General features: G+C 42.2%; 1 protein-coding gene across 4 annotated transcripts in view; it reads left to right on the plus strand.

Moving 5' to 3' along the window:
* The first annotated feature begins 6,945 nt into the window (after nt 1–6,945).
* Nucleotides 6,946–12,809, plus strand: part of TRIP11 (thyroid hormone receptor interactor 11) — a 66,208-nt gene continuing 60,344 nt past the window's right edge. Inside the window, exons 1-2 of one of the 4 annotated variants that reach the window (XM_067727376.1) lie at nt 6,946–7,838; nt 11,920–11,981. In XM_067727376.1, the coding sequence (XP_067583477.1) occupies nt 7,700–7,838; nt 11,920–11,981 (201 nt within the window). In that variant the 5' untranslated portion in view covers nt 6,946–7,699. The remainder of the gene's footprint in view (nt 7,839–11,919; nt 11,982–12,809) is intronic. The other 3 variants (XM_067727385.1, XM_067727392.1, XM_067727396.1) reach the window with 3 other exon arrangements.

The raw sequence follows: 12,809 nt of genomic DNA on the forward strand, positions 1-12,809 counted from the left end.
TCATCCATTTTGTGTCTGCATCGCTAATGCTCATCGTTTAATTTTATAGGTAATTCGGGTCCAGCTGACCTCTTACGCCTCTACTCTTGACATTTCCTTTTCACACTATGGTCCTAGCAGGTCTCCTTATAGGTCTTCAAAGAAGCCGAGTTCTTTCTCACCCCCAGGCACCCTAACACTCTCGTTTGCCCCTTTGCCTTTGCCCCTTGGGTATCCCTGTCCCTAAAGGTCATTGGCCTGCTATGAGGACTTTCTCTTTCAACTGGACTGCCACTCTTCTCTGGACCTTATTCTCTCAAGATTGTTCCAGTTCTCCCTGGGTCAGGATCCCCAACCACCCTTTGTCTCATGGGCTACAAGAGAAAACCAATTCCTTATTCATTCACTCACTCAGCAAGACCTGTGTGCGTTCACCATGTGCCTGGCATGGTTCTGGGTTCTTGGAACAGAGCCATGATTAAGATACTCTGCTCTGCTGGTGCTTGCATTCTGATTGGCCATTAGGCAGAGGAAACATCTGAATTACTGAGCATGGCTTCATAACATGTTAAGAGCTATGCTTGTTCTGTGAGATAGGAAGACAAAATGATGATGTGATAGCATGTAACTGGGAGGGAGTGCTGCTTCAGACTGGTTTCAAGGAAGGTCTCTGCAGAGGTGCCTTTCAGACACCTGAAAAATGAGGAGGCGCTATACTGCCTGGGGAAACAGCAAAAAGCACAATGACTCTGGGGCAGACAGAGGTGGTTGCTTGTCTCTGAAGAACAGAGAGAGCTGGAGAGGCTAGCGGGTAATGAACAAAAGCTGGAACTGGGATGTAGGCAAAATCTTATGTACAGTTTTATAAAGATAAGTTTGAACTGTATTTATATTTTATTACACCAAACAATCTGATTCTAGAATATTCTCTCCTCTAGAATATCCTAAGCCTTTTTAAAAAAAAATCTTTTAAAAGGCCCATTAACTACATCTTCTACCAAAGAGCCTTCCATGCCAGTGTCCACCTTAAGCAACCCGAAAAACTGAATTTTTAACACTAAAGGTATATTGCTTAACCTCTCTCAGATCAGAATTTTAGGCAAGGCTCCCACTTTCCACTTGTGCATTTTGTTTTCCTTCCCGTTATATTTATGCAGTATTTTTCATCACTGTCAGAAACTACCGTTTTGAAAACTTAGCATTGTATTGATATTTTGCTTGTCAATCCACATCATCAATTGTAGTGATTAATATCTGAGTAGCTCCCTTTGGTCTTTCTCAGCCACTTCTAGTCCAGGACATCATCATGTCACATTTAAGCATGTACCATAACACCCTACCCGTTCACTTGGCCTTTGGCCTCTCTGTTTTTGAAACCAGCTTTCCCAAAGCTCTTTAGGCCTGTCACTCCCATTACCTTTAAGTGAACCTTCATTACTGTCAACATGTTATCGTATGAAATGATGATGTGTAAATATTGGGAAGGATGATGCCTAATTATTTGCTGATATGATTGTACACCTAGAGAACACAAGGAAATTAACTGAAAAGCTACTGGAACTAATGAGGGAGGTCAATAAGTCAACAAAAACCAATAGCTTGTTTGTATACCAGCAATAACCTGGTAGAAAATAAGACGCAAAAGTACCACGCTCAACAATGCCTAATCCTTGGAGCACCAGACGGGTCCTAAGTTCCAAGCAAAGGTGAGTGGAATGGCCTTGTCTCAGCCCCAAACCACACATTGTCACACAGGCCCTGAGAAGCTCTGCTGGTACCCAGAGTCCTACTGAGTCTCTCAGAAAATCGTTCAGTGGGTTCTGGTATTCACCCCTCTAAAGTGGCTCAAACCCAGTGCCAGAGGCCAGGAAGGAGCTGATCCCACACCTTTCATGCCTTCTCCAAATAAGAGATGTTTTCTCCAAAGGCTGTGTTTCTCTTCTGTACAAGGGTAGCCCTGTCTCCAACACTGAAAACATTCTCAGACCCAAAGCAGATTTAGCTTTTTGGAACAATCATCTGAATCGTCTCCCAGGGACTTTTAGTTAAGTGCAGAGGATTACTGTGTGATTCTACTTATGAGGTCCTTAGAGCGGTCAAATCCATAGAGACAGGAAATAGAATGGTGGTTGCCAGGGGCTGGGTAGAGTAGGCGCTAAGGGGTTGTTATTTAATGGGTACAGAGTTGCAGTTTAGGGAGATGAAAAATGTTCTGGAGATGGATGGTGATGATTGCACAACAATGTGCATGTACTTAATGCCACTGAACTGTATAATTAAAAACAGTAAATTTTATGTATATTTTTTCACAATAAAAAATACATAGGATTGATCACTGTATTTACTCCCTTCCAAAATCCCACCTAAATGAAAGTAAAGGGACTTCCTTGGTGGTCCAGTGGTTAAGAATCCGCCTGCCAGTGCAGGGGAAACGGGTTCGATCCTTGCTCCAAGAAGATCCCACGTGCTGCGGAGCAACTAAGCCCGTGCACCACAACTACTGAGGCCATGTGCTGCAACTACTGAAGCCCACGTGCCTAGAGCCTGTACTCCGCAACAAGAGAAGCCACCGCAATGAGAAGCCTGCACACCACAATGAGGAGTAGCCCCTGCTCGCCACAACTAGAGAAAGCCCGCGCACAGCAATGAAGACCCAACACAGCCAAAAATAAATAAAATTTTAAAAAAAGGAACTACATAAATGAAAGTAAAGAAAAAAATATAAACTCATAAGTACAGAGAGACCAGCAGAAGAGATGAATTCATTAGATTAGATTTGACTGTCATAGAAAAACCTAATATAACAGTGACTTTACACGCTACAAATTTTTTTCTCTCTCATCTTCAGGAAATGTAGAGATTGCCAATCCAGGGCTGATAGGGCATCACACAGTGTCAGGAATCTGCTTTCTGTATTCTTGCTTTACATACATGGCTTCCATTGCTAATGTCAATTCATGGATCTAAGACAGCTGCTATGGTGCCCATGCTTACATCTGCATTCCAGCAATCAGAAAGCAAAAGGAGGGTGGGAAAAGGCCATGTGCCCTTTAAGGTCACCTCCTTAAAGTTGCACACACCACTTCCAGTTATATGACCCCCAAGGATAGGTGTGCATGAAAAAGGTAAAGGGGTGACAGGCTCAGAAGGGGCACTGGCATCTTTTACTGTACCATTGTCCAGGTAAAAAGTGACAGTTCGGTCTTCCCTGGTGGTGCAGTGGTTGAGAGTCCGCCTGCCGATGCAGGGGACACAGGTTCATGCCCCGGTCCGGGAAGATCCCACATGCCGCGGAGCGTCTGGGTCTGTGAGCCGTGGCCGCTGAGCCTGCGCGTCCGGAGCCTGTGCTCCGCAACGGGAGAGGCCACAATAGTGAGAGGCCCGCGTACCGCAAAAAAAAAAAAAAAAAGTGACGGTTCAATTACTATGCCCAAAGGGGAGAACAGACTTTGGGGAACAATTAGCAGTCACTGCCAGTTGAGGCAACAGCAGAAGAGAAATGCGAACTTTTCTCTGGAAGACGGAGAAAGTTGATACAGGAATGAGCAGAACTGAGGAAGGTGCATACCAAGTATTAAAGAGAAGGACATCCAGCAGTACCCAGGACATGAAGCAACACCTATCATGGAAGGTGAGGGTGAGATGTGGACTGAAACCAGGCGGATTGATTAAAAATAATCCGAAAAACAGCTGTTTCCCTAGAGAGGGGCCATTCATCAATAAAAAGTATTTAAAATAATTTGCAGAACTAAAAGACATGGTTTTTGAAAGGGTTTGCTGAGTCCCCAACATAATTAATGAAACAACAAACCCACCCCAAGGCACATCATTATTAATTTCAGAGCATCACAGATAAAGGGAAGCGTCTACGAGGTTCCAGAAAGAAAAACAAGGCCCAGAGAATAGGTCAGGGGAGAGTGGAGCAGGGAAACAGGACTCCGGGTAGAAAGGACTGAGTCTAAGCAAATAATAGAATTCTTGATACTTTCTTGAAGAATTAGGAGCATGTTTTACAATTCTGTTGCTAAGTTTTAGAAGGATTAGTGATTCTGTAATAACATTGTGCAAATCTAAAAGATGGAATTTGTTAACTTCAGGAAGAACAGAAGTTTGAAAAATAAAGGAAATGTTATCTTAGCATACCATGTGGCTCAGCAATGAACAACACTTACGTAGTCATATAAAGTAAACTTTAATTAGTGATGTTACCAATAATTATGATATCACTCTATTGGGAGCTCAGAAGGAAGGGAAATAGAGGCATGTGGTAATACAAGACTGTTAAATCTTTTATGTTCTGTAATAGAGAGAAGGTAATGTCTAAAATTAATGAGAAAATGGCAATTATAAGCATAATATTTAGAAATTCAGAGGGAAAGATCAGACTAATATTTTAAATTCTACTTTAAAAAATGTGTTTTTTTTCCTTCACATTTGCATAAATAAAACATTTGGATGGTTTCATCAGAACAAAGGAACTGTTCTCCCTAGAGAAGTATTGGTGATGCTGCCTCGAGAAATGGAAACCAGTTTGCAGTTGGTAGTACTTTTTGTTGTTGTTGCTGTTAGCTTTTTAAAAAAATCTTCTACCTGTTGAGGTTACAAAAATCCTAAGTTCAGAATTTCAGCTGGGCAGCCTGGATCCCACCACGGGGAGCCATGCAGGTTCATGGGCTCTGTCTGATGTGGTATGTTTGATATTGCTGGGCTGATTTTGCTACTCATTAAGTGATGATGAACACCCTTATTAGCTACAGGGGTTTTGGGTAGGAAAAAGAAGAGGTGTCTTCAGCCCAAACTTCATCAAACTTGTATGTCTTTCAACTTTTGATTATAAAAACTTTCAAATCTATGCAAAAGTAAAAGACCACTATAATGAACCCCTATGTACCCATCACCCAGCATCAACAATGATCAAGTCCTGACAATTCTTGTTTCACCTACCCTGTCCCCATTTTTCTGAAGCACAGCCCAAACATCATATCATGCTATTTATCAGAACCAAACTTTAAGTCTCTCAGACCATAGTCCATTGCACTATAAACAATTCCCCCTAAGGAGGACTTCAGGATGTAGCTTTTATGTTAATAACTTAATACATGATGTGAAGACATATATTTTGTTTGTTTTCTTCATTAACTGCAGTATCTTTATGGCATAACATGAGTTTATGGAAATGGCACTCCAGAGAACTTACACCTGTAGGAAATAAGAGCTTGATTTACACTAAACTTTTCACTGTCATCCAGGAACCCAATTAGGTCCTAAGTTCACGTGGCTCCTTTTCTCAAAGCAATCCCTCAACCTCCTCTAAGTTCCTATACTGGCTTACCAGGTCCTATGTGATCTGCCCTCTCCTATTCTTACTCCTTGGTCCTCACTGCTTACCACCATTCCCCAGCCCACTCTCCTCCAGCCATCCTTGCTTTTTGCTAATCCTCTAACCTGGCAAGGATTCTCCTACCTCAGGACCTTTGCATCAGCTGTTTCTTTTGCCTGGACTGCTCTTTTCCAGATACCCACATGTCTCACTATCTTATTTCCTTCAAGTCTCTGTTCGAATATCACCTTACCAGTGAGGCCTTGCCTGACCACCATCTACAATATTACAAGTGCCATTTCTCCCCACATCCCTTCCATATCATTCTTACCCTGTTTTATATTTTCCCCATAGCAGCCATCACCACCTGTCTTATATTTATTACATTTAATTTCTCATCTGTTCCTTCCCAGTAGAACGCAAGCTCCATGAGATCAGGGACTTTGTGTGTGCTTTTTCTCCTGCTGTATCCCTGGTGCTCAGAATAATGGGAGACACATTAATAACTTGCAGGTCACCTTTATGTCACAATTTTAAAACTTTACACTTAATAGAACTCACCACGTACCAGGCACTGTTCCAAGCACTTAAAAATTACCTTACTTAATCCTCCAAACAACCCTGCCCAGTAGATACTATTATTATCATTCCCCATTTTACAAATGAGAAACTGGTACAGAGAGGTTAAGTAACCTACCCAAGGTCATACAACTAATAAATGAAAGATCCAGGCAGTCAGGCCCCAGAGTCTGCACATCTAACCCCTGGGCAATGATTCCTTTCAAAAAACTACATGGAAAACATTTAAAAAAAACTTCCAGAACGAGATGCAAATTTTATTTGAAAAGCATTCAGATTTCTGGGAGGGCTACTATTCCTATGTGCCATCAGAGTTCAAATACTGGAGGCATTCCCAATGTTCCACTCACAAATGAAATGAAATGAAATCTGTGGCGGCCCCTGCTGTGAATAAAATCGAAGAGAAAGATGCTGGTATATTTGGTGCTATGCTTAAAAGACCTGCAGACCTATCCTGCTCTTTTCAAAGTAAAAATTGTGGCAGTCTCTCTGGCCAGGTAGTGTGTGTCCACATACCACTGCAGCAAATGCCTGTAAGTCACGTGACTTATTTTCCTTTAGGGAGGAAACCAAGCAATTCAGGACACAGGTGTGTGCACCAACTTGTGTAACTGACGGCCGTGGGAGGGGTGGGGCCTTGCAGGGCTAATGCCACCAATACCTTAGGAGAGTTCACATTAGAAGAGCTTTCCTTCTGTATTAAGTTGGCATACTGTCCTCTAAAAAGTTATTTTTAAAAGAGATTGTCTGTTTTTTCAACTTCATGGGTTAGGTCGGCTTCATGAATAAAGCTCTTCGTATATTAAAGAAGGCAGGGTATCAACTGTGAGCTGGAAAGCCAGCAGAGAACATTTCCATTATGAAGATAATCTATGTAAGTATGTTTGCTGCCTGGACACTTGAATTTGCAACCCATCCCTTCTGTGTATCCTTAGTTAATACCGTAGTGCCGGGCACAGAGCTGCCCTGGACAGGGTGTAGAATAATCGTTACTGTATACGTGTGATAAGTTATGTAAAGTCCACTTCCTGTCCGGTGGAGGGTCTCCGCCCAGTCTCCTCGCACCGCTGCCTTCGCGAGTGTAGTCAGAATTAAAGCACTCAGGTTTCACCAACAGAGTAGGAGTCCACGGGGTTCCCTTCCCAGGCCACGCCGGCTTTGGGGGGCACCCACCGAGGGTCGGCTCTACCTGAAATCCAGCCGCGGTCGGCCGAAAGCGCAGCGTCGCAGCAGGTTCCGGTCGCTCTTCCACCTGCTGCCAAAGCGGGCAGGCTACGTGGAAGACAACCTTGTCCTGGGCTGGAGGCAGCGGCCACCGCGGCCGCATTTGGTCCTCCGAGATCCCATGTTCCCTTGCGCCAAGGAGACGTCCGGCGGCTCCGCAGGGCCTTTCTACGCCATCGCGGCGCCTCTCTATGGTCCATTGCCGCGTTCAAGGTGGGTGTCATGGCTGCCGGCGTTGAGTTGGCAGGAGTTGCCAACGGAACTGGGGAAAGTCACTAAAGCAGAGGAAGAAGTGGCCTAACCCGGACTGTGGGAAGTCGTGAGAATGAGCGGAGGCCCCGCGGGGGTGCCCATGTCACTGGAATTGGGCCCCTGGTAAAGTCCCAGGCCAGGCCTCTGCGTTTCTAGTCAGAGCCCGGCGGTTGGTGGGGGTCTCCGAAGCCGGCGTTGTCTAGGAACCCCTGTCTTATCAAATCCTGAGTGTTGTGATTTGGACCAGTCCCCCGGAGACAGCGGTTCAAGGACATTTGGCGGGGTCGTCCGACGACGCTGGCCGCCTTTCTCGGAGCGGAGCAGGTTGTTCTCTAACCCGCAGCGATGTCGTCCTGGCTTGGGGGCCTCGGCTCCGGCTTGGGCCAGTCCCTGGGTCAAGTCGGGGGCAGCCTGGCTTCCCTCACTGGCCAGATTTCAAACTTTACGAAGGATATGCTGATGGAGGGCACGGAGGATGTGGAAGGTAACCGCTGGGGCGATGGGAGGGAGGGATTTACTGGGACCCTGGGAGCGTCCGTTTGGTCTCCAAGTCCATCTGTCACGAGACGCAGACAGGTCCAGAGGAGTGTCACTCCTTTTGCCTCTTAACCGATTTTCTCTGGTGAGAGACCATGGGGGTCGGGGGGTGGGGGAAGAGTTCTGGTTCTTCTCCTTTGAGTACCCAGGATAGTTCAGAGCTGTAGAAACTGCCCCTACGTCGCGTAGTTTATTTTTGTTTGGTTCATCCACGCCCACCTCTTCCTTTGCCCTTAACTTGGGGGCGGAACTGATTTTGATCCTCTTCCTTTATACTGACACAATTTAAAAAATTATTTGTGTATGACACGTCACTTTTGGGGGGTTTTCTTTCTTCGATTTTCGTTAACAATTGAAGTAACTCATAATTAAGGTATTTAGTGACTCTTACTCTTTCTCACTTGAATATATTGTTAGTGAAACATGGGTATGGTTTTCCTATTATTTTATAGTTTTGCTTATTCTGGTGACACATTACAGCGTTCCAGCTGAAAGTGTACTTTTGTGCCTAATTGCCCACTGCCTCCCCCCCACACCATATTTCTACAGTAGAACAAGTAAGATAACCCTGTTCTTTGGGTACCCTTAGCAACCTTCACTCATTTTTGAAGTCCTCATTTTGTTTTACTAATGAATAGTGACCCAGAGTTATATGGTAATCGTTGATTAAGTTAATTACTCCTTTGATTTCTTGATATTTCTTTCAGCAAGTAGTATTTAGATCAAAAGACTTTTTAAATTTCATTGTGAGTCTGCCTCCAGAGAGATAATGGGTGGTCTTTTGATGAGAGCAGTTTCTTTGGCAGTTTGTTGTAAATAAATTAGAATTCTGGTTTAATTTTTTAATACTGATTTAACTGAGTTTTCATGTTTATTTGGTTGAAATAGAGAACGGTGGTTTGATTTAGAAAAATAGTATCTATATTTAGAATTTCTGTGGGGTCTACTTAGAAGGGAGGAAGATTGGGGAGCTGCCGAAATCCATTTAACTGCTTGGGGGTAGGTACATCAGGTGCGACAGGTTGGGGATGGGAGTTAAAGGGATTCTTCCTGTGTTCAGGAAAGGCTCATGTGATCCTGAGGGCAGTCAGAAGCAGAGAAGGGCTAGATAACATGGGAAATGCCAAGTCTCTCCTTGTTTCCTAGATAGGGGAAAACAGTTGACTATTCCTTTGACCCTAAGCCAGAAAATAGGCACCCCGCCTCCAACTTGGATGTCCTACAGGCTTAAGGTAGAATTCAGTTTGTTCTTCCCACCAAATGTGCTCCTGTATTCTCAATTTTAATGGTTTCACCATCTACCCATTCTAAACTTGGAAATCTTTGTCACTTTGTTTTGCGACTTTCTTTTTTTTCTCCTACTTCCAATTAGTCACCAAATCTTGTTCATCCTGTGCCTGAATTGTTTGTATTTGTCCTTTCCTTATTATTCCTACTTCCTTACTTCAGATCCCCATTATCTCTCCCACACACTATTTCTCTTTCATGTCCTGTCACTTGTTTCTCCTTACATTACTCCATTTCCTGTTGTGTTGCCAATTACTTTTCTAAAAACAAATGTGCTTTAAAATCTCTTGACTCTGTTACTTACAGGATAAAATCCAAGCCTCTCAATTTTGGGAGACCAGAAACCTATCCTATCTGGGTTCAACCTACCTCTTCCAGTCTTACCTCTTGTTCTCTCCCCTTTTCTCCCAATAGCCGCATATATGCACATTCATATACACAAGCATGCTTACACCCAGAGCTTCTGCACAGGCAACGTTGTGAGGTACCTACACAGCTCCAGGCCTTTGCATGGAAAGCCCTTCCTTTCTACTTCCTCCACTACCCTCCTTTGCCTGGAAAACAGTTTTTCCTGTATGACCCTGTATGACCCTGTATGACTCACATGTCAGGTACCTGGTGAAACCATTCTCACTCCATGGCAGGCTGAGTTGTGTCTAACAGAACTTTGTGGATCTCTCTCTGACAGCTCTATTTTATTTATCCTTATATTACCAGTATGTGGTCCCTTCCTTGGTACCTAGTAGATGCTCAATAAAAAATTTGCTGAGTGATTAAAAATCTGCTTTTATTGTTTTCCCTTTGCATTAAAATAGGACTTGCTTAACATCCAATTTATTGATTTTGTGACTCATTTAAAAATAGGGTCAGAGTGCAGTTCATTTATTCATTCAACAAGTATTTATTGAGTGTCTACCCTGTGCCAGCAGTGAACAAGAACCGTTCCAAAATAGCACTGTTGATACAACTTGAAAATTATCCATCTTTACAATATCAGAAAGTTGCTCTTTAACCAAACACTATATTGATTTAGGAGCTTGGGCTTTTAAATCAGACATGGATTGAAATTCCACTTCCATGTGTTACAAATTGTGGGATCTTTGGAAAATTATTAAATACTTAACCTTTAAAAAGCAGAGTGTTCTTATCTGTTAAATAGGGATAATTATACCTGTCATGAAGTTGGGAGGATTAAATGAAATCATGAGTGTAAAATGCATGGCACTGTGCCTAACAAATAGTAAGCATCAATAAATGATAGTTGTTATTTTTGTTTTCCCTCATTGAGGAAGACTTTTTTGGTCTGCATAACATCTCCCATTTATTCTTAAAAAGACCAGGATTTTGTGGGGGAGGCTCTGGGGGGAAAAGTCTTCATGACTTTTTTTTTTTAATCCCTCTTTGAAACAACTGCTGCTTCTAACAGTGACCTTCCTAAACAGATTAGATTATAATTTGTTCCCTTCTGAATAGCAATTAGACAATCCTGTCAGAGTTTCAAGCAAGATGTATAAACAACCACCCAAGCATCCCCACCTGATGATTTTCAAAAGAAGAAGAGTGGGTTTGTCACTGTTATTTATTGGATGCCACTTGTATTTTCTTTTGATTTAAACTAATTCAGAGAAATTATTTTTATAGTATTAAAGGGCTGTGAGTAATGAAGAATACTAGTACTTAGAAAAGAAATCTAGCTCTGTGAATGATGATTATCTGGCAGCATCAGCTGTGCCATTTTGGTACTGTGGGCCTTTGACTTTCCTTTTAAATGAAAATGTACAAAACAAGACTGAGCTCATTCACGTTTTAAATAACTTGTGTCTACGTTACTTGAAATAAGTGTTCTTTTGCTGCATTTTTATTCTTTGTTTGTAGGTCATTAATTTTTTGGTAGTATTGGGAGTAGAAAAAGGCCCTCTAAACCCCAGTTTCATAAGAGAAATACATCCTTGGGAATTCCGTGGTGGTCCAGTGGTTAGGACTTGGCGCTTTCATTGCCGAGGGCCTGGGTTCAATCCCTGGTCGGGGAACTAAGATCCCACAAGCCGCACGGCACGGCCAAACCAAGAAAAAAAAAAGAAAAGAAATATGCCCTTAAAACCCCAGCTGCGTAAGTTTCATCAAAATTTATACTAAGCCAACAGAGAGAGATTAATTTTCCATAACAAAATTTTTTTTAATTTATTTTATTTTTGGCTGCTTTGGGTCTTCGTTGCTGTGCGCTGGCTTTCTCTAGTTGCGGTGAGCGCGGGTTTCTCATTGCGGTGGCTTCTCTTGTTGCAGAGAACGGGCTCTAGGCTCACTTTTTCAATAGTTGTGGCTCGCGGGCTCTAGAGCGCAGGCTCAGTAGCTGTGGCACACGGGCTTAGTTGCTCTGCGGCATGTGGGATCTTCCCAGACCGGGGCTCGAACCCGTGTCCCCTGCATTGGCAGGCTGATTCTTAACCACTGCGCCACCAGGGAAGCCCCATAACAAAATTTTAATGAACACTTCCATGGGGTAAAGGTAGATGCTCTAGGGTATAGAAGATAGGCAAAGAATGACTTACATGACGATAAAGAACATTTGTGACAATAGAAAGTTGTGATAACAATCAAGTGATGTTTGTCTTCTGAATTTGTTCTTAGATCAGCATACCATTCTGTTTAAAGCTCAGTGAAATATGCTTCCCTTAAAATGCCTGTTTACTTCACATGGTGTTGACTGAGTATATATTCAGTATATGCTGTTTCTTTTGTAGCAGAATTACCTAATGCTAGGAGAAAGGAAGTTGAAGCCATTCATACAATCTTAAGATCAGAGGTAAGGAAACGTTAAAGATTTAGATTTTTTTATTTTTTGAAGCCATGAAAGTTATTCATACTTTATTTCAGTCCTCTCTTTTTAATGCACTTTTTCTCTCTTTCCCTTTATCTTAATTTTTTTTTAAGCCCTGTCATCTTCATTTGATGAAGAATATATTTACATGTTACTGCACTTTGCTATTAAATATTCCCACCGCTGCTTCTGAATGCTGGAAGAAGGAAATCTGCCAAATTTAGAAAATAACATTGGCAAGTTTATCATTATCAAGGATTTACTATGTTTTATTAGTATGGTAAACTGCAGTAGTACATTTATTTAAGTATAATGTGAAGAATGCAATTCTGTTTAATCTAGAGCTTTTTAATCCCCTAACATTAAAAAAGTGTGATATTTGTATACAGAGAATGTAGAATATAGGAGTAGCAAATTAATTTTACCATTTTTTTCGTTATTAGTCAGTGCCTCATGGTAACTAGCTCTGGACATTGTACTTAATAGGGATGAGGAAATGTTGGAAAGGGTTCAAAGGAAAGCCATAAAGAAAATGAAAGGTTTTAAAGTGGGATCTGTTGTAAAGTACTAAAGACACCCAACTATTTAGCCTTTGGATAAGAACAGCAAGGGAACACTTAATAGTATTTCAGCAAACAGTATTCTTAGAGGACTGTGGTAAGCATGTTTTCCCTTGCTAAGCCCATAAAAGAGAAAATGGAATTTAAATATAAGAAAATACTTTCTGACTGAGCTCTGGTCTAGATTATCAAGGTCAGATTGTGGAATTTGAAAGTAGAGGGATCTCTCGAGAGGGACTATTGAAGTATTCTG

The sequence above is a fragment of the Pseudorca crassidens genome, chromosome 1 (genome assembly GCF_039906515.1).
Source record: "Pseudorca crassidens isolate mPseCra1 chromosome 1, mPseCra1.hap1, whole genome shotgun sequence".
Taxonomy (NCBI): Eukaryota; Metazoa; Chordata; class Mammalia; order Artiodactyla; family Delphinidae; genus Pseudorca; species Pseudorca crassidens.